Source organism: Mustela erminea, chromosome 10 (genome assembly GCF_009829155.1).
Source record: "Mustela erminea isolate mMusErm1 chromosome 10, mMusErm1.Pri, whole genome shotgun sequence".
NCBI lineage: Eukaryota > Metazoa > Chordata > Mammalia > Carnivora > Mustelidae > Mustela > Mustela erminea.
Genome location: NC_045623.1, coordinates 70522568 through 70548923, shown reverse-complemented (window position 1 = coordinate 70548923; position 26356 = coordinate 70522568). Strand labels below are relative to the sequence as shown.

At 33.4% G+C, this 26356-nt stretch overlaps 1 protein-coding gene across 2 annotated transcripts in view; it reads right to left on the bottom strand.

Moving 5' to 3' along the window:
• The window catches only part of AGBL4 (ATP/GTP binding protein like 4), a 1622967-nt gene that overhangs the window by 1265606 nt on the left and 331005 nt on the right, over nucleotides 1-26356 (bottom strand). The window contains exon 3 of one of the 2 annotated variants that reach the window (XM_032303312.1): nucleotides 15715-15875. In XM_032303312.1, coding sequence (XP_032159203.1) covers nucleotides 15715-15875 — 161 coding nt within the window. The remainder of the gene's footprint in view (nucleotides 1-15714; nucleotides 15876-26356) is intronic. The other variant, XM_032303313.1, reaches the window with a different exon arrangement.

Sequence of the window (26356 nt, the reverse complement as noted above, 5' to 3'; positions counted from 1 at the left end):
CACAATAAGTTTCCAGTCTAAATTTGGATCTTCTTTAATTGTTTAGCAGTTAAAAACCACACAAAAAGACTAAAAGAAAAAAAAATCCAACACAAAATTCCTCATAGTGAAACTCATACAAGAGTTTTCCTTATTAAAAAAAAAAAAAAAAAAAGAGTTTTCCTTATAAACAAGTAACCACTTCATATCATGTCACAGAATGTTGATGTTAAAGTACAATAAATGGTAAAATATGACTTCCCTACTCTATGGCCAACTTTGCAATCTTAATGAAAATGGAAAGATATGTTTTGCTTTACATAAATTGACACCATGATACAATTTTATTGTTTTTACCACTTATTTCCTATTAAACTGAAGCTTCTGGCTATCATATCAGGTTTATGATAGTTATTCAACTAAGATGAATATTCCTATTCGAGACTAGCTCTGAGGACCAGGTCTAGTAACATCTTCTCTCTATAACCCTGCTTTAAACATTCCCTGAGCCCTGGCCCAACTAAAAATGGTAAGCTTTCATAATATTTTACCTCCATTTCTAATACTAAACATTATTTTATTCATTGATTTACATTTTTTGTATATTTGATTCATCCTCATTACCAGAGCACATGTCCCATTAGTGCAAAAAGGGACTTCTTTATGCAAATGCCTTGATTCACAGTGGGTCATGAACATGTGTGTTGAATAAATAATTACTCTCCCTAGTCATACTCCCATTTTCATCAATGACTCAGTTATTTGTTTATCAGTTAACAACACTGCAACAGTGTTCTATGATGCTTGGAGAATCTTCTGAGCCTTAATTGTACATGCACGATTTAGACAGTGAGTGTTATTACCTTAGAATCTAAAATTATAATTTAGAGGAGTGATAAGGCTCACCATCCTCATAAAACATATCACTAAACTAACACAATATTTTGTAGGTTCATTTACTTATCCGTTTATGCTTCTCTCACTAAAATATAAACTCAAGGACTTATAAGACATTTTTTTGCCACTATATTTTCAGTGCCTAGCATAGTGTCTGGCATATAACAACAGGTTCTTAATACTTCTTGAAAAAGTTTAACAAATGTTTTCTGAAGTAAACCATGTGTCAGGGACTTTACCACATGCTCATTACTTAATTTCAAACAAAATTAACAAATGTACTTATTTCATTTAATATAAACAACAATGTCTTGAAATAATATTATTTGGTATGCAAAATGAGACTCAGAGGTTAAGTAACTAGCTGAGAGCAACACTACTGAGTAGTTATTAAGCTTGAATTTAAATTCAGGCTTGTTTAATTCCACTCTCCCTTACTTGTTTCATACTCCCAATCTAAGCTTTCATTACATACTCAGATGAATTCAGTAAAAGAAAGTAGCTCAGGTTCTTTGCTCCCAACTTTCTTCCATTCTTTTGAAGTGGAATTGGGTAATAAAGTATATTCGATCAACTGACTAAAGGAATTTAAAAAAGAGAAATCAGTGAATATCAATTACATACAGAAGTGAAATACCCTGAACCAAACATAGTTATTTTTCAGACATGTTTTTTTAAATATGACACAGTAAATATTGTTGGATCATCAAATACTATATTTTACAGATTAACTTTTTATCTTTGGAGAAAATGAAAAGAGAACAAAAAGGAAAAGAAAATCCTTCCATATTTGATTGCCATTTATCCAGTCCATTTACACACTAGTGTTTTCACTTAATGACACACATTAACAATATATTATTTCCAAATGCTTAAAAGAAAATTCCTGGATTATATCAACAGCACTTTAAATACTACAAATTTAAAAAAATTTAGAAAAATTTATTATAATCAATCCAAAAGCAATTATTCTACACTCTACTTGTAATTCAGTAGAGCAATAGAATCAATGAGACAAGAGTAATCTTGGTATAAAATTAGGTTTGATATACTAATTTTTGAAAGTGAAAGTTGTTTGCCACAAATCTATATGTACAACATTACCCGAGAAGCATTGGCAAAGTCCCCAAGACATTCGCATTATGGGAGACAAAAATAAGAAAAGAAAATGAAACTATATTTAAAATGAACACCAGAGCAGGCCTTAGTAAAGGGGCAAAGGAACTAGTATGGAAGTCAAGATATCTGAGCTGTAAGCTTATTAGCTCTGCCATATAACTAAATGTAAAATGTTGAGTGACTCATTTCATCATTCTAAAACTCAGGGTTTTTATATATAAGAAAAGATATAAAGTTTCAAAGATGAAGAGTGTAAAGGTATTCTAGAAACATGGATACAAAGGATAAAAGACAAAAAGAACACAATATATTAGGAGAATATAAAGTTGTCATAGGTGGCTAGACTGCTGACTTTCAGCTACTTACTAACCTTCTATCTGTCTCAGTTTTGTTGCCTATTTTAATCATACTTACTTCACAGATTTACTGTATATATTATGAAATAAATAAATGAAAATCTAGTAAAGTCCCTTCTGCAGCTATATATATTTTAGTTATAGAGAATCATCATGTTACTCTAAGAATATAATTTTTAGGTGACAGCAAATATGCAGGCTTCAGATATGAGGAAATGGTCATTAAGGTAATATTACTTTCAACTGTGAAATTTCGTGACTATGCTTTGCTTTAAAAGCTGCAACGGCATTTGAAAAAATTCAACCTCCATTCTTGCTAAAACTTATCATCAAATTCAGAGTGAAATGGAATGCCTTCAATTTAATAAAGGACATCTATAAAAAAATAATAATAAATTACATAACATCTTAAGTAAGTTCATACTTAGTGATGAAAGGCTGGAAACATTCCCCTAAAATGTGGAATAAGACTGTCAGGTCACTCTCACTACTCCTATTCATCACTATAATAGTGGCCCATAGCTTGTGGAAACAACAAGAAAAAGTTTCTGAATTAAAAAAAAAAAAAAGTCATGCAGATATAAACATTCTCTACTTCTAGATGATGTAGTTACCTCTGCAGATTATCTCAACAAATAAGCCGCTAGAAGAAATTAGTCAATTTAGCAAGGATCCAGATTATAAGGTCATTGTCATATTAATATATACTAACAAAGAACAATTAGCGATTAAAAACTTTTAAATAATTTTACTTACAATAGTACCAAAAAGAAAAGAAATATTCAGGCACGAATCTAACAAAACATAAGTGACATCTCTTTGTTGAAAAAAAAAACTTAGAAATAAAAAAATTGATGAAAGAAATCAAATAACACATAAAATAAGTGGAAAGATATTTATTTTTATACCTCATGGATTGGAAGAAACAATATTGTTAAGATGTCAATATGCCAATTTCTCCTACATGTCTAAAGATTCAATACAATTCCAATCACAATCCCAGCAGGATAGCAGGACTTTGTTTTATAGAAATCAAAAAACTTATTCTAAAATTTATGTGAGAAGGCAAAAGTGCTAGAATAAACCAAAAGAATAGGAAAAAGGTAAGTTGAAAGTCTTACACCACCTGATTTTAAGACTTGATATTAAGCTACAGATATCAAGATAGCGTGGAACTGGAGAAATGATGGTAATATAATTCAATGGAACAAAACAGAATCCAGAAATAGACCCACATATATAAGGTCAACTGATTTAAAACAAAGATGCAAATAATTTTATACAGAAATGGTAGGGTTGTTTTTTTTTTTTTAACAGATGGTACTGCAATAGATATCCATACGCAAAAGATACATAAAAAAACAACTTTCTAAAAAAAACTCAATCCATAGTTCAAACCATATGTAAATATTAGTTTAAAACCAATCATAGACTTAAATTTCAAACCTAAGACCACAAAAGTTTCAGAAGAAAACATAGGAGAAAATTTTGTGGTTTTCAGTTAGACAAAGATTTCTTAGAATTTACATCAAAAGCATGATCCATAACAGAGAAATAATTGGACTTTACAAAAACTACAAATTTGTTCTGTGAAAGATACTTATAAAGGAATAAAAAGATCGATCCCAGTCAAAGAGGAAATATTTGCAAAACAGGTGATAATGATTTATACTTAGAATATACAAGAAACTCTCAAATCTGAGTAATAAAACAAGCAATCCAATTTAAAACACTAACAAATTTTGGATAGGTACATCATCAAAGAATAAATAGAGATAGCAAATAAGTACATGAAGATGTCCAAAGTTTTTAGTCATCAGAGAAATTCAAATTAAAATCAGAAGATACAGATGTACATCTATTAGAATCAATAAGATTTAAAAAATGGTTAAAAACTGATGATACCCGGTGCTGGCAAGGATATGCAGTAACTAGAACTCTCATACATTGCTGACGGAAATGTAAACTAACATAGCCACTTTAAGAAACAGTTTGGTTGTTACTTACAAAGTTAAACATATACTTACCATATGACCAAGCAATCCTGCTCCCAAGTATTTACCCAAGTGAAATGAAAACTTATATTCACAAACATAAAAAAGTAAAAGAATTTTTACAGCAGTTTAACTTATAATTTCCAAAAACTGGAAACATCTGCAAAATCCCTTAACTGGATAAACAAACTGTGGTAACATGTGCCACTTTCTATAAATACCTTATTTGTTTACTTTCTCCTATTTACTGACTTTCTTCTCATAATAAAACATAAGCTTCCCCAGAAAAGAACCCTGACTTTTATTCAACGCTGATTCCTGACTACCCCAAACTGTCTAGCATATCATAGGTACACTATAAATATCTGTTAAATATTAATGTAAGAAAAATAACATTTATAGAGGGCTTTCTAACTGTCAAGCAAAACTTCAATAGCTTGGTTATACTGTGTCATGTAGGTAGGCAACTAAGACATAGTGAGCATAAAATTTCTTATCCAAGGTCACAAAATAAATAGTTGAGTAGAATATGAACCCTGGCAGTATGACTCCAAAGCATGAATTTAATCCAAATCAAGAAGTATTGGAAGGGCATTACAGGAACAAGCAAAATGCAGGGAGGTAAGAAACAACATGGTCTCTGCAGGACACTACAAGAAGGCCAGTAAGTATCTATGGCAAAGAAAACTAGATAGAAGCCAGACCATGAAGAACACCATGTGCCCGGCTAAGAAACCTGGACTTTAAAGTAATAGGGAACATTTAAGGGCTTTAGCAATGAAGTTGCAAAGTCAGATTTGCAATTTATAGAAATAAATAAACAGGTTGTGTGAAAGACAGACTTAAATAGTGCAGGACTCTGGACAAAGCTACATGTTCAAAGATGACCACCATTGTCAGGCAACTTAACATAGTTGACTGAACTTGAATGCAGTAGCAGAGAGAGAAAGACCCATAGAAATTCAGGAAGTGGTTTTAGAAGTGGTAAAACAAGAAGCAAATTTGATTTTCTCATTTATACAATGAAGATGATAATAGTACTAACCTCCTAAATTTAGTGTGAAGACTGAAAATAATGCATCAAGCATAGTACTGGCACAGCGTAAGTAATCACTAAATTGTGGTTACATTAAAATCATAATTATCATTATTACTATTTTTAGAAATGGATCCACAAGGAAGAGGTCTAAGATAACTCCCACATTTCCAATTGGAATGACTGCATGGAGAATAATAACATTCACTAGAATATACAGTATATAGAAGAGGTATATTTAAATAAGATAAGAGCTCACTTTTGTAAATGATGAGTTTGAGACACCATTGGACATTCAGTGGTGACGTCCAAAAAGCAGTTGAATCCAGGTGTTTTAATCTCAAGAGAGATTTTCAGTTAAAGATACAAATGGGACTATGGAAAAGAGATATAAATATAAGACATAATGATGTGAGATAGAATCATGGTGAGTATCAATGTTTAAGGAGTTTGTAGGACAGGAGAAGCCCATGAAGGACTTCTGAAGAATCAGAAGAAACAAAACAGAAGATACAAGGAGAATCATGAGAGGAATATCACGAAAGCCAAGGTAACAGAATTCCCAACAGTGAACTATCAACAGTATCAAATGAAAGATAAATTAAAGTAAGGGGTATAATATGCCTATTGGATTTAGCAACATGAAAATCATTCATGACTACTCTAATAGCAAAATACCTGTTTAAAAAAATACAAAGCATAATGCCAGCTAAGTTTATGTTTGAATGCTATCACTTTAAATTATACTAATAGTATCTGATATAAGTGATATAATGGACAAATACATAAAGTATATATACAAAGGCATGGATATTTACGTATATCATTATTATAAATACACAAGCAAGTAATTCCAAGTATAGTTCTTAAGACTTACTAGCACTTCCTAGAAACTCAAATTTATGCGAAGATTACAAGGAAAAACAATAGAAGCCAACTTGAAAAAATGAAAATGTGTTCACATTGGCAATACTTACACAAAAATTAAAATAATATAGTTGATACGCAAATTCCTTAAGCTTTACATATCTACTGCATATTGAAAGCTATCCTGTCATCTTTTTTGCTCTTTTTTTTTCATTCCACATTTTTAAAAAATTCCAGTTAGTCAACACACAGTGTAAAAATTAGTTTCAGGTGTAGAATTTAGTGAATCAACACTGAGATATCCTATCTTCTTAATGTTTCCATGAATAAAGAATTCCTTGCCCCATGAATCAGAAATATGGCTAACTTAACATTGTATCTTACAAAGACTACACTAAAATAAATGTGCCACCAAACCCATTTGACAAATAAGGTTACTTAAGCTAAAAATACAAATACATGTCTATGTTTCAGATACTCTTTAGGTGTTTTAGAAACATCTATTACTAATCTCCAAAACAATACCTCAAAACAAGTAAAACTAACCCAAATTTAAAGATGAATAACTGATGCTTACATAGCAGGGTTAAGTAACTTGTCCAAGGACAAAAAGCTAGTACGGAACAAAACAAAGATGCTAGAACTCATGCTTTTTCTCCCTCCACTCTAATATGATTACTACACCTGAACAATCAGAAGCAAAAGATGTCTTTTTCATGCCAGTATACCTGAGAGAGATTTCTCTTCTTTTTCTCATTTCTAAGAAAATTTCTCATCCCAATCCAACTCTTTTGAGAAAAGCTTTAACACTTACTCTTCAGTGAATTGCCTATTTATATCCTTGGTATACTTGGGTGTTTTTCTTTTTCTTTTCTTTTTGCTTGTAGGAATTCTTTATATATTTTGGGTACCAATCCTATATGTAATATAGTGCACAAATTTAATTTCCTAGAATAATGCATAAATTTCAACTCCAATTCTTTTGACACCTAGAGCTTATTTTTACAAACTCAAAAGTTTATCTCTTTATGATTTTGCTTTTCTGTTCCTCAAATAAGAATTTTTAAAAGATTTATTTATTTATTTGAGACAGAGAGAGAGCACGCAAGTGGCGGGGAGGGAAGGGTGGAAGGAGAAGGAGGGAGAATCTTCATATTTAAGTATTTAATCCATATAACATGGGGATAATGTGTAGCATTGATTGAATAGGCCCTACTATTCTCATTTTCTAATAAAACCTCTGTTATATAAATAACCTTGTTTCTGATTTCCAGAGTGTCCATTTGGACTATTTGTCTATGGCAATGCCATACTATTTTAATCACTGTTGCTATAAATAAAAATTGTTAGCTGAAATATGAATTTCTATAAAATAAACATATACCCATTAGTTATTCTTCAAAATTGGCTTACCTATTTTTGCCCTTTGGTTTTCCACATGAATTTTTAAACTAGCCTGTCAAAATCTATGAAAAAAAAATTGGGGAGATTCTAATTGGAACTGTGTTAAAATAATAGGTTGATTTGGGGAAAACTGACATAATATTGAGCTTTTATGTCCACAAACACATCTTTGAATTTCAATCCATCTGATTATTTTTCTACTCTATCTCATTATTGCTAGCATCTCCCTACTTCTCTGTCATTCCTCCTTATTTCTTAATGACTGCTGTTCAAGCCTCACTGTCATTTCTCCAGTATACACAGAGATAATCTTTCCCAACATTCTGGCTACTATATCATCCCTTTATCTCTCCTATATCTTACCTTCCATTATATTGTATATAGCTACACATACAGACTTACTTTATACCTTGATATTACCAATAATTGCAATAAGTGCATTCCCTTCAATTTCATTCATTCATTTTACTCTCTAATGACCACCAATTCTCTTTGAAGCTTACTATAGTACACTACTTACCAAACTACTTTCACTTCATTAGAATGTCCACTAGTTTGGGTGCCTGGGTGGCTCAGTGGGTTAAGCCGCTGCCTTCGGCTCAGGTCATGATCTCAGGGTCCTGGGATCAAGTCCCGCATCGGGCTCTCTGCTCAGCAGGGAGCCTGCTTCCCTCTCTCTCTCTGCCTGCCTCTCCGACTACTTGTGATTTCTCTCTGTCAAATAAATAAATAAAATCTTAAAAAAAAATTAAAAAAAAAAGAAAAGTTCTAGTTTATGACTGCTATCTAGTTTTAATTATTAGATCATCTTTCACTCTCACAATTTACTGGATTTGGATAATATGGTTATCCTACCTTCAAAGTACTGATCTATCATGTTTTCACTACCTTTCACCTTACTATTACTCCTTATCCCCTTAATGTACATTCCTTCTCCAGGCTTTCTTGAATGTACCCTGGGCTCTCATTCTTTTCTTAGTTTGTGGTCTCTACTGGTGAAAACACAAGCACATTCTGTTTACAACCATAACAGACTATCTGCTACTGGAATTATCTGCCCAGTATAAACAAGCAGAACACTGGACAAAATACATAAAACAGCATTTCTTCAGCATTAGAGAGCTGGAAACTCATGTCTGATCTCTGAGACAGGGAAACAAATCAGGTAAGCCCTGGGATCACTAAAGTTTTCTGTCTGGAGGCACCTTCAGAACTATGATGCAAGGCAAAGGAACTCATGTAAAATGAATGATAACTCACTGAGCTGAAGAAAGAGAAGCTGGAGTTCCAGACTATTTTCAATACCTCATGTAAGTTGAATCATGCAGTATTTAGCAACCTAAATGTCCATCAGCGGATGAATGGATAAAGAAAATGTGGTATATACATACAATGGAATACTACACAGCCTTTGAAAAGAAGGAAATTATGCAATATGCAACAACATTGATGAACACTGAGGATATTATTCTCTCATTCTCTAAAGCTTACTCTAGCACTCAGTTAAAACTGTTATTTGTCAAGGTTATCAATAACTTCCATAATCCCAAATCCAACAATCATTCCTGTGTCCCCATCTTATTTAAACTATCAGCAGCATATTTCACAGTGCATTACTCACTTCTCCTTCATGGTTGTTTTTCAGTTATACTCCAAGATAATATACACTTGAATTTCCTCCTAACAACCTGCTCTTTTTCAGTTTCCTTTACTAGCTTCTCAGTCAGAGGTCCCTATAAACTCACTACTTTTTCCTCTCCTCTTCTCTATTTATGCTTACTCTTATAGTAGTATCATCCCTATTTTATGACTAAATACTCTCTATATGACAACAATTCCCAAATATATAGCTTCCATCCTGACTTTTCTTTCAGACTCCAGACTCGTGTATCCCAACTGCCTACTTATTAGTGTATTTGAATATACGATAGGTATCTCATATTTAACCTGCCTAAAACTGAACTCCTCAGCTTTCTCAAAGCCTGCTCCTCTGTCTGCCTTCTGCATCTCTGCAGGTCAGATACTCGTGCCAAAGCCCTAAAGTCATCCCTGATTTAATACATAAATATCTTTAATACATAAATATCAAATCCAGAAGGAAATCCTCTGGCTGTATCTTTAAATATCTTTCACCATTTAAATTGCGACCATAATAATCCAAACCACTATCTGTCCCACTAAAATTAGAGCAAAAGTCTCCAAACTGGATCCCTGTTTTTATCATTCAGTCATATTGTCTTTAATGTCTAATTTTAGCAAGAAAACGTCAATAATTTTATGATACGAGTCATATCATGTAACTACTGTTAAACTCCTCTAATATATTTTGTACTTCAGAGTAAAAGATAATGTCTGTACTATGATCCACAAGATCCCACAAAATCATCACTTCAACCAACCCAATGCTACCCTACCACATACATACTCCTTTAACCACATTTTCTACTAATTTCTGCCTTGCTCACACAGCTCTAATCACACTGGTTTCTTTTCTGTACCTCAAACGAACCAGATATGATTCCAACAGGACATTGGCTTAGAGCAATAGCTATTCCAACTTGTAAGGATGCCCTTCTACCAGATATTTGTAAAGCATATTTCCTTACATCCTTTGTCTTTGCTCAAATGTTACCTTCTCAAGGAGGCCTATTTTAATGATGATTCATTTTGGCCTTCTCTATATATCTCATTTGTTATGTTTATTTTTTGTCCTTCTCTTTGACCCAGTGATACACCTAGAATGGAAAGCCCATAAGTGCTCCTATCTTTTTTCTCACTTGATTACTATATTCCAAGTGTTACAACTATGTTTAGAACAAAGAGGTAGTCATTAAATATTTGTTGAATAAAAGTATATCCTACATGGGGGGCCTGGGTGGCTCAGTTAAGCATCTGACTTGATTTTGGCTCACACCATGATCTCAGGGTTGTGAGATCAAGCCCTGCATCAAGCTCTGTGTTGGGCATGGTGTCTATTTAAGATTCTCTCTTTCCCTCTTCTTCTGCCTGTTAAAATACAACAAAAAAGTATATGCTCACTAATTGTTTGGGTCTTCTTTGATGTCTTAGGTATCTTAGTTTCTTTGTTGATGATGTTTCTGAGATACATGAAAATTTTTCTTTTTTTTTCTTTGTTCATTTGTTTCTTCTTCTTAAATTTCACATATGGGTGAAATCATAAGGTATTTTTCTTTCATTGACCAATTTGAAAATATATTTGCACGCCTAAACATATTGCAGCATTATTTACAACAGTAAAGATACAGAAGCAACCCAAGTGTCTGTCGACAGATGAATGGATAAAGATGTGATACATGCAGACACACACACACACACACACACACACGAATATTATTCAGCCATAAAAAAGAACAAAATCTTATTGGCAACAGCATGGATGGATCTAGAAGGTATAACGGTAAGTGAAATAAGTCAAAGGTAGGCTCACAATTCAGCCCTACCTAACATAGAATCTATATTCATAACCATTACAATTTGTTTGGTGATGATGATAGAAAACTGAGTCACCAAGAGATTAATTTAACAGATCAAGAGTAAAGCAACTCACAAGTATCAGAATCAGGATTTAAACCCAAATGTGTTTGAATCCATTGTCTGTGCTCTTTCTACTGTGATAAGCTGCCTCTGTGCACTGTTGATTTTGGCCAGGATGAAGTTTCACTGTACCTGAAATCTCCAGGATGGAGACTAAAGAAGCAGCAAACTGTTGGAATTTTGAAGTCCAAATCGGACATGTCATATAGAAAAGTGTGTTTGTGTTTAAGCCACATTACTGCTTATAGTAATGTAAGAAATACTTCATTGTTAAAAAAAAAAAAAACTTCTTTTTTAAAATTTTCCATTACAGACCTCAGAGGACAGTCGGTTGGCACACCCAAACTAAAGAGGATTGCTGAATTGAAAAAAAGAGCCAAAACAATAAATGGATCTTTTTTGTTACCTCATGTTGTTGCTGGAATGTAATTAATTCCTTTATGACAAGAGTCCTGAAACACTGCATTATATCACATTTATTTGTGTAAAAGTTCAAAGTAAGTGATGAAAAAAATTATTCTTAATATATGAAATACTGAACTCAAGAAACAATCCAAAGCAAGAAATGCAAGGAAAAGCATCTCATTGCTGATAGGACAGTAAAATAGTATAAATTTTGTACTAGTTATATATGTATCAAGAATTCAAAAATATTCACACCATTTGTCTATCAATTGCCCTCCTAGGAATTTATCCTTAGTAAGTAAAATGAAATATGAGTAACAATTCATATACAAGGATATCCCCTACAATGTTATTTATAACAACAGATAATGGAAAATAATCTTTATGCCCAAGAGTAAGGAAATGGTCCAATAGTAAAAAACTACTGTACGGTCATGTTTATGAAGTTTTTAGTGATAGAAAATTGCATGTGATACTACTTGGTTTATTTAAAAACAAAACATAAAAATTTGCATATGCTAAAAATTTTAATTATGCTCAAAAAATAAAGTAGTAAATAAAAAGTCTAGAAGTAAATATGCCAAAAAGTTAATGTGTTTCTAGATAGTTTGATTATGTGTATGTGCTTTTTCTCTGCTTATAATAATTGTCTATATTTTCCAAATTTATTACATTGAGCATCAGTGAATCCAAAAAAGCAAAAATTAATTCAAAGAGATAAAAACTGTATGAGGGGAAAAAAACAGAGTTTAAAAGTCAAGACATATCATTTTCCCACTCTTATTGGTTGAAATTTTGTCATGAGTATTTAAATAGATTTGTTTTCACATCACGTAAGTATTTTGTTGCATCAATAATAAATTTACATATAAGAATATTTAATACAAGTTTTTCAGAGAGAAAATTACTTTTTAATAAAAATATATTTATGTTAGTTTACATAGACTCTTGCAAACACACTATTTAGCAACCACTTTTGGGGGTTTAGACATCAGTCCTAGGATACAGAACCACATATTCCAAGGTTTTATAACTTCTTACAAATGTCAAGGGAAATAACCAAAAAGGTAGACCTGTTTGTATGGTATACTTGATGCTCTAATTTTTAACATTCATTTAATGAACTCAGACTAATATTTCTTTTGCTTGCTAGTACTAAGCCCTAAATAAGGCTCCTGACTAGATCACATTCATGAAGGTCTCATTTTAACGGAAATTAGAGAGATGGAAAAGATGATAGGAAGAGACATTATAAAAACAGACCTCACAGGTCAAACGTAATCATAAAACCATTCTCTTTCACGTAGACAACCATGAAAACAAATATCCTGTGAGTGAAAGATATATATCGTATCTTTCTAGCAGATCATATTCATGCCATCTTGAGACAGACTTCCATAACTAAATTATGTGAGTACAGCAAGCAATGGCCCAAAGAAAGAGGTTGATAAAGCATCACACTCCAGAAAACCAGATAAACATGTTCATGATTTCAATTGACACAAAAGTAGAATAGCACTGGATATGAAGATAGAAACTCAGAGAGTCAAGTAAATATTGGTTCCTCTACCTCTAAAAATAAGTGTTCATAAAAACAACACCAACTCTTTTATTATAATAATCCCTTGAAACACATTCATGTTACTTGCTTAACTGATAGGCAAGACAGTAAAAGAGAGTGTATGACTTTACCATATAGTATAAAAACTGTAACACTCTGGAGAGACATTTTAAACAACAAAAAGACATACCTGTAAGCAACTAGAGGAGCAAAAAACAAGAAACTGAAATTTATGAGCAACCTGTCCAAAAAACTATCTCAGATAGTATAACAAGAAATACATTTTCTTGGGAACCTGGATGGCTCAGTCGATTAAGTGATGGGTTCTTGACTTCAGCTCTGGTCATGATCTAGGGGTTGTGAGATCAAGCCCTGTGTTGGGTTCCATGCTGGGCATGGAGCATGCTTAACATTCCTTCTCTCCCTCTATCTCTGTCCCTGCCCCTTCCCCTAAAAGAGAAAATAAAGAAAAACATTTTCCCTGTCTAGTTAAACCATTCCCCACCCCTCCTCCTGACCAGAGTAGCTATGTAAGAATATTATTTGTACAGAAATTAAGTGCAAGGAAAAACTGAACTAAGAATTTAATGTGGCCCAAAGTTAAAGAACCATAATAATTTTAGGGCTAAAAGTCTCTATTTAGCAAAGATATAATTAGGATAGAGGATTCTATTGTTTGAAAAGTAATAGGTCTCATTTCTTAGGATTTAGTCTATTCCTGGTTGTAATATGCAAGCTGAAGGATGTGCATGTGTTGTATGCATAAAGAAGAAATCAGTAAACCCTTTTGGGAAATTAGAAATTCTGGCAGATTATACTGATTTTAAGAAAATGTTTCCCTTCCTTCATATGAATTGACTATATTGCTTCAGAATTATTGTTTGTTTTTCAGTGGTGTACGTTACAACCGTAAGTTACTGACGTGAGACACCAATAGAAGAACAAGAGGTTGTATGTCTTTCTCATGGAAGCAGAGAGAGACTTGACAGGGGGCCCAAAATTGAAGAGCCAAGACTGAATGTTGCAGATGTGCCTAAATTCTCCTGCTGTAAGTTGTACTCTTAAGACTCAGTAATATAGGCTTGGAAATGCATTTTGATAATTACTAACTGTCTTGTTGGAACAAGAGGGTAATCCTATTGTCAGGTGAACCTCTGGTCAGGTAGAGTGTAGGTTTGCCTATGGTGGGTGAAGCGGAGAATATTGTCATTCTTACTATGAAAAGCTGAAAAAGAAATTCTCTTAAGGGAGAGTAAGTAAAACTAAGAAGAAAAGCTAGGAACTAAAGTATGTCCTTGAGCAGTTTTCTGTGATGGATTTAACATTTTTCCCACTCATCCTAAATCATGTTTAGCCAACAATATATAGTTCTCCCATCTATTTAATTCCTTCCAATTAATCCTTACTTCATGAAACATTATATACACCTGTGTCATTACAAAAAATCATGTGCCAGTGGTGTTGTAGAGAATTAAGAGAATCAACAGTAAATTGGAGTGACTATTCCTTGCAACCCTCTCCTGCTGAAGGTAGCATTCCAGTAACAGTCTCTAAATTCCAGACAATGACCATTGCCAGACACATGAATCTAACTGCAGTTGAGGAAAATGGAGAGAAGCAAACAGCCAACTGAAAGAGCAAACAGGATGGGCTGACTTGGGAGGGAAAATTAAACCAACCCTCCCTTTCTCCCAAGTATACTAGAAAAAGATGACCCTGAAGGAAGAAGGCAGATAGCTAGCTATTCAGTCATAGGGTTATGCTTTCATCTACTTAAAAAAATTGTATCACTGTATGTACAAAGTCTGTGCAGTCTTCCATTACTATGTATCTTAATATAACAGAATGATAAATGATTTCTTAGGATTAGGTGTTTATTAAGGCATATGCATTTACTTCTATTTTCATCAATACTCTCACTCAAAATATTTGAACAGGATCATAAAAAACAAACAAAGAAAATATAGATGAAGAAATTGTGGTTAAAGACAGATTAATATGATCAGAATGAAAGAAAAATTAGTACACAGAAATATAAACCAAAAAGTTTTCAAGTATCCTTAGCAAATACTATAAAACTGGATCTGAGTTTCCCAACAGATTAAAAAAAAGGAAGGGGGGATAAGACGAATTACAAGAATCATATTATTTTTAAGATATAAATAAACACCTTCTTCTACAAAAGAAGAAAAGTTTTTTCTGAAACTGAGGCCTGTGAGAAAAGTCCCTTATAGATACTTATTAAAAAAAAAAATACAGAGAACACACTCTATAAGAAACATAAGAGCAAGTCACTTCCAAAGGGTTCCTCAAGGAAACCAGCATATTATACTAATTCTTTAATCAGTAAAGAACACTTTTTGTTATCAGATAATCTATTTGTATTACTTAATAACCACGAGATAACAAAAGACAGCATATTATACATATTTGTTTATATCTCTTAAAACTATATCATTGCTAGAGATACACAAGAATATACTCCTAATCTAGTCATTATATTGAGATTTTTAACATAAAACAAAAGCATAATACTCTTACCAAAACCACACTGAAGATATCCAACACTTCCCTCACCTGTGATTCTTTCACGTTTTCAACAGTAAAGTTGAACCAGACTCGGAAGCGTGGATTACAGGTATCCGGCCTAATGAATAAGTCATACTCAAATTCAGAGACCTGGTCCACCCGTCCAAGGTTACCTGGTGATAAAAATCAAAAGAACTGTGTTTTAATAGAAGTTCAGGCAGCTCAGTGGCACATACATTTAAATATGAGCTCTGACAGCAACATTTATCATTATTCAGTACTCATAGGTTCAGCATTCACAATCTATAAGGCTGCCAACTCTGAATACAGCCCAGGATAAGAGGAGCCTTCCAGCTAGTCCATGCTGTGGTACAAACAGCTCTTCAAGTACTTATTAGTCAGATCTACTTGTGCTACAAGTGACAGATTATTACCCTGGGATGTCATGGAGCATGTGGCATGCCCCAATAAACCAAGGAAGTATCACAACCAACCAAACTTCAGCTTACTAGTTAGAGAAAAGGACAATAATATTTCATGTATTTTGTGTTAAGCTTTATACAAACTACTTCTATCTCTAATTTAATTCTCACAACAATAGTATGCATTGTACTAAGCACAGTACAAGCTACTTTTGGTAATCGCCTTCTATCAGAACATGTTAAAGTATATGTAGAATGAGGTTTTAAACAAAAATTAGAACTAGTTGCTCCATAAGAATAATGTCAAATTCACTAACAGACATGAAATTAATTTCCATTTTCTCCACCAACAGATCACTTATATCAAAAACATAGTTTGCCAGAGGGGAGGTTGGTGAGGGAGGGGTGAGTAAGTAAAGGTGATCAAGAGTACACTTATCTTGATGAGCACTGAGTAATGTATAGAATTGCTGAATCATTATATTGTACACCTGAAACTAAAATAACACTGTATGTTAATTATATTTTAATTCTAAAAAATAAAAAAAATGTGTATAAACTTAGGTACCTGTGATTTCCATTCCTCGTATATCCTCTCTTTGACTTCTAATCTAATGAGCAGTGAAATCAGTTATAGGGCTATGCTTTCACATAACTGTCACAATGGGGTAGGAAAAAAAATAGAAGCAAAGACTATGGTGAATTCTCAAGCCAGATAATCAACATTGAAGAAGAGTAAAGATGACTATAGACAGCAACACAGAAATTGACTAAGAAATCACTCTTCTATTGCACCTGAAGAGCATAGCAATATCCTGCTTTAAAATAAGCTCTAGTGTGTCTTTCTCCAAATGAATACTCAGAATTAAACTTTAACCTTAAATATAACAAAGTTTTCAATTAATTCTTTTACTGGTTCTACTGGCATGTTACTTCTTTTACTGAGCACCTGTTGTGTTGTCGAAGATAGAATATGAGCCTGGAAATTAGTAGACCTAAATTCTAGCTCAGCTGAATCGCTGTGCAACAATACGTAAGTTACTTATTCTCTAAGGGCTTCATCTACTAAATGAGAATATTCAGTTACCTAATCTTAAAAGTTCATTTCAGCTGTACCATTCTTTGACTGCCTGTATCTAAGATTCATCAGGCAGTAATCCAAGATAATAAGACAATCTTCCCCAAAAAACCTTATCAATTAACCCTAGGGTAATTTTATCTGCTTCCATTAAAATTTGGCCTGAGAAGCCAGACTTATTCCTCCTTCCAGAGCAAAAACAATTAATTACCTCCAATCAAGAATAGATATTGAAAAAAAATGCATTGATAGGAAAGTACAGACATAAACTAATTAAAACCAAAAACTTTTATTTCAATTTTTCTAGTTTCAATTGTCTTCAGAATTCCCAAGAAGAATCCTCAATTAATTTGGTTCTTTCAATTATCATGCAAAAATATTTAAAAAGCCTTATGTCCTACAGGGCAGAATACTCATTGCACAGTGGCACTGAACTTGCAATCAGAGATCTAGGCTCAAGTTCTACCTCTATCCACTTCCTGAATATCACTGGAAAATTCAGTTAATTTCATCCAGGCTCTGTTTTTTCAACTACAAAGTGAGGATTATATTAACAGAAATATGAATATTAAAAAAATAAATATGAATATTTATATCTTGGTAACTACTATGAATATTAATTTTCAATTGAAAACATTTTCTGAGCGCTTCTACACTCCACATACTGTCCAAAATGATGGGGGTACTAACCTATCCAATTCTAACAACAATCCATGTGAAGTAGAAACCACTACTATCCTCATTTTACATATGAAAACATCAAAGGACAAAGATATAAAATAACTTATCTAGAGTCATATAACATGTAAGCAAGTAAGAGTCAGAGTTGGGATTTGAATTCCAGCAATATGACTCTAAATCACTAGACTAACAGCTTTTCTACATAACATAGATGCTTGAAAAAATACAGAGATAATATAAATTGAAAGTATACTAACAGTTATAATGCTTAAAAGAAACAAGAAAGAGAGGTACCTAGGCGGCTCAGTGGGTTAAAGCCTCTGCCTTTGGCTCAGGTCATGATCCCAGGGTCCAGGGATCAATCCCTGCATTAGGCTTTTTGATCAGCAGGGAGCCTTCTTCTGCCTCTCTGCCTACTTGTGATCTCTGTCTGTCAAATAAATAAAAAAAATCTTTGGGGCTCCAGGGTGGCTCAGTGGGTTAAATCCTCTGCCTTCTGCTCAGGTCACGATCCCAGGGTCCTGGGATAGAGCCCCGTATCAGGTTCTCTGCTCTGCAGAGAGCCTGCTTCCTCCGCTCTCTCTGCCTGCCTCTCTGCCTACTTGTGATCTCTGTCTGTCAAATAAATACATAAAATCTTAAAACTTAAAATAAAATAAAAATAAAAGAAACAAGAGATGAAAAAAACACTGTTTTTTGCCATCTAAATATTTCTGGTTAAACAATTAAAAACTAATGTGCATTTGAACATTTAAAGGAAAACTTTTATTTTGTTTTTAATCCTGGAACACTATAAATGGGTTTTGATAAATAATGATATATCTTAAAATTGCTGCCATAGATGCTATCTAATAATAAGGCACCATTTGAAAAAATAAAGAAATAAAGAAGGCACCATTTGTGTCAAAACTTTTAGTTTCATAAATAATTGAAATGCTTTATTTTATTAAAGCCTCACCATGACCCCATGGATGAGTAGTTGAAACTCAGAAATATTTAGTGTCTTGTTGAGTTCATAATTTAAAGCACCAGGAAAAACCCTGAAATAAAGATTTCTGACTCCATTGTGCTGTCTTTGAAATATATCATAGCCACAGTCAATACATTCATCCATCTATTCAATCAGATATTCCTCAAAAAAGTACCATGTTATGTGTTGTAAAATAAAACAGATAATAAATCAGATATAGTCTTTGTTTTTGCTAAGTTTATTCTCTTAAATAATAACAAGCATCTGGACCTTGATCTTCTATAACTATCCTGTTGACCACCTTCATTACTGTGAGAAATATCTTCTTTGTGTATATACTTAAACAATCCTTTTTTCATGTTACCTCTAATATTTCAACAAAGTGCCAATTTTTGACCTTTTGAAAATGGTTATTTCTAAATAAACTAACAATGCCTCTATATAATTTGGTTCCTTTCCACTCATATGAAAAGCAAGAAAAGAAAAAAAATAGAAATTCAAAATATAGGACAAATACAAAACAAAAAATAAAATGTAGATTTTAAACATAAATATGTCTGTAAGTGTGCTAAATACAAACTAACTAAATAGCACAGAAAAAAATTTTTATTCTTGATAAAAAAATTAGCTATATATTCTTTATAAGTACAACTTTACATTTAAGACAATGTAAAGACTGAATAATAAAGAAAGGAAAAAGGTCAATCAGGAAAGCACTCTGAAAAATGTTAACATAGCTATATTTGTATCAGACAAGGTAGGCTATAAATCAAGAAATATTTTTAGAAATGAACGGGGGTATTTCATGATGAAAAAAAAGGATAATTCCATCATGAAGATATAAAAAATCTTAGAGCTATGGACATTTATTAATACAGTTCCAAATATGTAGGTAAAATATAACAAAATAGAAGATAGAGACAAATGAAGAATTATACTGAGAAACTTCAATAGACCAAAACCACAACTGAGAAAATTAAGAAAACAGTAAAAAAGAATTGAGAGTTTTGAAAATGTGATTAAAAGGCTTCTTGTTTCTAATTATGAAACACTTGATATTTATAGAACTATATGTGTGTGTGTGTATGTGTGTGTGTATTCTTTTCAAACGCACATGATACATTCACCAGAATTGATCATAAGCTGATCCATAAAGAAAGTTTCAACAAATTTCAAAAGAAAAAAAAATTTCAAAGGAATTTATACTACACTGCATATGTACTGATACCATACTGATAGCATTTAGAACTAAATTATATATAATAAATATATGGGATGTAGCCAAATCTATTAAAAACAGAAATACATACACATACAAATATAGATGATTTTCATTAATTTATATATATGTCTGAAATCAATTATCTAATCATAAGAAACCTTAAAAATAATTATATTATTAATATAATAATTTTAAAAGAATAGAGAATGAAATATAGTAAATAGTAATATCTGTTCTATTTTACAACACATAACATGGTACTTTTTAAATGAAAACCTGATTGAATAGATGAATAAATACTGAATATTGACTGTGGATATGGTATATTTTATTTAAAGGTCTCACCCTGGCGCTTTAAACTGTGAACTTAACAAAGCACTAAGCATTTCTGAGTTTCAATAGTAATAGTAAAAGAGAATACTACTGCAAAACTTACATACATCAAATAAGCAAAAGGAAAAAAACAACAAATTATAATGAACTATATGTGGCAATACATTGGGAAAATACATGAAATACACAATTTCTTTTTTTTTTTTAAGGTGTCCTATTTTGGTTTATTTTGTATTTTTTTTATTGTGTTTGTTCCTCATCATACAGTACATCATTAGTTTTTGATGTAGTGTTGCAATAATACATTGTTTGCATATAACACCCAGTGCTCCATGCAAACCATGAGCTCCTTAATACCCATTAACAGGTTCACCCATCACCCACCACCCTCCCGTCTAATACCCTAACTTTGCTTCTTGGAATCCATAGTCTCTCATGGTTCAGATCCCATTCCAATTTCCCACTTCATTTTTCCTTTGCTTCTAATAATGTCCTCCATGCTATTCATTATGTTCCAGAATAAGTGAAACCATATGATAACTGTCTTTCACTGTTTAACTTATTACACATAGCATAGTCTCCTCCAGTTCCATCCATGTTGATGCAAAAGATGGGTATTCATCCTTTCTGACAGTTGAGTAATATTCCACTGGGTATATGGATCACATCTTATTTATCCATTCATCTGTTGAAGGGCATAATGGCACTTTCCACATTCTGGCTATTGTGCACATTGCTGCTATGAATATTGGAGTTCCTAAGGTCCTTCTTTCACTACATCTGTATCCAAAACCCAGTAGTGCAATTGCTGGGTCATAGGGTGCCTCTATTTTTAATTTTTTGAAGAAAGTCCACACTGTTTTCCAAACTGGCTGAACCAATTTGCATTTCCACCAACAGAAATTTTAGTTTGGTTAACAACTGGCTTATATAGTTGGCTTATATCCCAAGTTGGGGATATAGATATTCATAATTGTTAGATCCTCTTGTTGAATAGACCCTTTAAGAATGATATAGTGTCCTTCTGTATCTCAAACTACAGTCTTTAGCTTAAAAATCTAATTTGTCTGATATAAGGATTGCTACCCCTCTTTCTTTTGAGGTCCATTAACATGAAAAATTGTTCACCATCCCTTCACCTTCAGGTTGAATGTATCTTTAAGATCAATATGAGTCTCTCAATATGCTCATAGACAGTATATGGATGGGTCTTGTCTTTTTATCCAATTTTCAACCCTATTCCATTTTATGGGAGCATTTAGGCTGTTCACACTGAGTGATTATTGACAAATAAGATTTTGTTGTCATCATGTTGCCTGTGAAGTTCTTGTTTCTATGGATTGTCTCTGTGTATCTCTGTTCTATATCACCACTGGGATCTTTCTCCTTTTACAGAACCCCCCCTTAATATTTCTTGCAAGGCTGGCTTAGTGGTTAAATATTCTTTCAGTGTCTGCTGGTTCTGGAAGCTCCTTCTCTCTCCATCCATTCCAGACAATAGCCTTGCCAAATTCTTGGCTGCATATTCTTTTCATTTAGTATCCTGAATATATATTGCCAACCCTTTCTCTCTTTCCATGTCTCTATGGATAGGTCTGACCTTTTTTTAATGTTTCTCCCTCTGTACTTAAGGCATCTCTTTCCCCTACCTTCCCTTAAAATGTTTTCCTTGGTTCTAAGATTTCTGAGTTTTACTATTGCGTGTCTGGGGGTTGATCTGCCCTCACTGATCTGGGGGGGGTGTCCTCTCTGCCTCTAAGACAGGACTACTTGTTTCATTCATCAGATTAGGGAAGTTCTTGGCTATGATTTGGTCAAATCTATCTTCTAGTCCTCTCTCTCTCTCTCTCTCTCTCTCTCCACCGTCTCAGGGATCCAAGGAATTCTGACATGGGAACATTTCATGGCATCATTTTTTTTTCTCTAATTCTATTTTTAAGTTATTTGTTCCAGGCTCCTCCTGCTCCTTCTTTTCTATCATTCTGTGAAAAAGATCACTAATTCATTCCTCTGCCTCATTCAATCTGTTAGAGCATCTAGATTAGACTGTATCTCATTGATAGCATTTTTATGTTCTGACACATCTGTTCTAATTACTGCCCTTAACAAAACTATGTTGCCATAATAGTTTTCTCCAGTCTGATATTGTCTTCATAACTCCTACCCTGAAGTCTATTTCTGACATGTTGCTTGGATCCATATCCATTAGATCTGCTAGAGAGGTCATTGTCTCTGGGTTTGGTTGGTTGGTTGGGAATTCCTCTTTGTCATCCCATTGTCTGTGGTTGAGGGCATTTCAGCAGAAAATGTCAGCCATTTTCCAGGCAAGGTGAACACAGGAAATTTCAGAGTAATCGGAAGTCAAGGTCAAAAAGAAAGAAGGGAAAAGAAAAAAAAAAAAACCAAACAGACAAAATGAGCCCTACGAGTAACATGAAAACAAAAGTAAGCAAACAAGACCCACAAAAGAAAATAAATAAATAAATGAATAAACAAACAAATAAAGTGAAGTAACAGGAAGGTGGTAATAATCCCTCTTTGGGTGAAGAAGGATATTTCAGGTCTTGCCAGATAAATCTTGTTATCTTTGTTAGAGAACTCAACTTTCCAGAGACACAGGGAAATTAAAACTAGTATGTATAGAAAAGTGGTATTGAATAGGGAAAAAAGCACTACACTGAAGCCTATATCTATACCTATATCTATATCTATCTACATATTTTTTTGTTAAGAAAAGAAAAAGAAAAAGAAAGTATAGGTAAGAAAAAAAAGTTAAAAAGTTACTATGGAGGGGTGCCTGGATGGCTCAGTGGGTTAAAGCCTCTGCCTTCGGCTCAGGTCATGATCCCAGGGTCCTGGGATCAAGCCCTGCACTGGGCTCTCTGCTCAGCAGGGAGCCTGCTTCCTCCTCCTCTTTCTCTCTCTGTGCCTGCCTCTCTTCCTACTTGTGATCTCTGTCTGTCAAATAAATAAATAACTTTTAAAAATCTTTAAAAAAATAGTTACTATGGAATATGTTACATTAAACATCAAGTTGAAATGACAAGTAGATTAAAAAAAGAAAAGAATAAGAATTATGAGAAAGAATTAAAAAAGAGAGAGAGAGATAAGTTGCATCTAAGAAATATACAGGATGTGAGGCAATACCAGAAACTTAATATACTGTTTTCCTCTGGTGCTGGGGTTTTACAGTTTTATGGGGACCTTGTGGTTGATGTCCTCTTGTTCTTTCAGCTTGTCTTCTGCAGAGGGGCCTGTCAGGTTGTTTTTCAGTCTATGCTGCTTGGGCAGAGTTGTTCTGCCCCCTATCAAGGGGCTGGGCTCAGTCAAAACAGGTTTTTTTGGCTTTTGTTCTCTGGAGGCTTTTGATGTCTTTTCGGAGGAGCAGACCAAAATAAACTGTTTGCACCCAGACCTCTGCCTCAAGAGAGAAGGCAGAGACTTCTCTGAATCCTCCGGAACACAGAATCTCCCTCTCTGCAAGCCCTGTTGAATTCCACAGCCTCTCACAGGTGGTGCACACTTCCAGTGACCCTCCCAATGGTTGACCGAGGCCCCCGCTTGTCTCTGTACGCCCATGCCACCAAAAACGTGAGTTATACCAGTCTGGGAAAGCCTAGCCTGGTGTTTGCTGGTCCTGGGACCATGGACTTTGGTCCACGCCTGTGGCCGCTGGGTCCCAGCAATTGTCCCTTAAGCCCCTTTGTTCTGTTTGAGTGCTGTTGTGAGTCCCTTCCTGTCTTGCAGCCACTAGTCTCCAAGCTATTGCTTGTCCCCAAGCACAGGGCACTTTGACACTGGGATACTAATTTCCAATGGCTCATTCTGGTGGCTCCTTCCCCCTTTTGTTTATTCTACAATATCTTTCTGCACAATCCCTGTTTGTCTCTTATACCTCTCGACTGATGATCCTCTGCCCTTGAAGAGATCTAGTAGTATATAATCTTACAACTAAGGCTGATTTCTTGGGTGTTCAGAATGCTCTGGTAGATAACCATCTCAATTCAGAGGACTGGTTGAATAGGGTTCCCTATAACTTCACCATCTTGCCCCCTCCTTGAAATACATAATTTCTTATAAGAACAAAAGCAACTAAAAATATCAGCAATTTAAATACGCATTTTAACAAAATGAGAAAAAATATGTTGTATCTAATAAGGCAGAAAAGTATTTGACAAAAAAAATCTCTACTTTTGGTTCAGCCATGTTGGAGTAACCATTAAGAGATAAGCCCCATTGTAAAGAATTATAAAGCAGGTAAAATATATGAAACAACTCTTTCCAGACATAAGAAAATAAGCAACATTATACAGCAATCCCTGAGAAAAGAGACATTCACAAGATGAACTCCCACAATAATATGTTGAAGGAGGTGAAATCTGTGGAGTAGGTCATCAGACAGGAGGAAACTATAGATGGTGGTGGTGGTGCTATTGAATGTGTATGCCACAAAACTCTGAGATCATTTCCTGTAAGTCTATGGCTCAAAGCTAGGCAGGCACATGCACAAAGTGAAACTACATTAGTTTTATCAAATCGAACATACTACAATGTTGAAAACAAAACAGATATACTAGATATGAAACCATGCTGGTAGCGTGTGGAATACAGGCATAAGATCCAGTTGAGATACCAGCAGGGTCATCCCTTAGCAATAAAACCATGTAGTGAGGATGAACTATTCTGTATTTCCCCTAATAAAACTAGAAATCAAGCCCTAATAAAATCTCCACAGGAGACAAAGTTTGCGGCCAAGTTAAAATAGTTTGGAAGTACCTAAGTTTTCCATCAGATCTACATCAATAAAACTTAGAGCAATGCATATAGAAGTTTAAGGAAATCAATCTTGAATTGATAAGGAAATGAACTGCCTTCTATAATAAACATTAATAGACTCTAAACAATAATATGAAGTGCCTTCTAAAATACACACTAATACGCTCAAAAAGATAACAGAATCCACTCTCTAGCATCTATCTTCCATTCTGTCCATTATACAGTCAAAACTTATGAGATAATCAAAGATAAATATCCCCCATAATCAAAAGGGTGAAGAAAATGATATAAATCCACACTGACATCAGTCATACTATATAACAGAAGAAAACCCCTTTAAATCAATGGTTATAAATATTATCAAAGAACAAAAATATGTGAATAGAATTTTTAAAACCATAATTTTCATATTTAAGAAATATGGAATTTCTAAAGAAATAGAAGTGCCTATAAAAACCACTCAAAAATTTTTTAAGTAAAAAGCACAATACTTAAAATAAAAATTAAGTGGATGGACTTAACGTTAGATTAGAGATGATGAAGAGTCAATGAACTTGAAGATAAATCAATTAAAATATCATGTGCTCTGAAGAACTGAAAGAGAATAGAAGAAAAGTTAACTGAGGCCTAGAAACTTATGGAATAATAAGTGGTCTACAACACATGTAAATGAGTCTGAAAAGAGAATGAGCAGATGGAAGAAAAAATTGTTTTTAATAATGCCAAAAATTTCTCAAACATAAATTGTAAAAGAACTTAGATACCTTAGAATCTCAAGAAACCTTATTCAGAATAAATAGAAAACTCAATCTAAGTACATAATAGTCAAATTGATAAAAAACAAAAAGAAACAGAAAATCTTAAAAGCAACCAGAAGAAAAGTCATAAAACAGAAATGTGAACAACACCAAGAATAACCATTGACTTCTAAGAATAACCATATATCTTCTAACATAGAACATCTCTAAATGATGAAAGAAAAAAAATCTAAACCCAGAATTCAATATCCACTGAAAACATATTTTAAAATGAGAGTAAAATAAAACATTCTCAGATTAACAAAAAATGAAGGAATTCATTATCAACAGACCTGTGCTATATGAGAGGGAATTATATTAGATAGAGCTAATACCAGTAAGAATAAAGCACCATTAAAAATACCAAATAAGTGG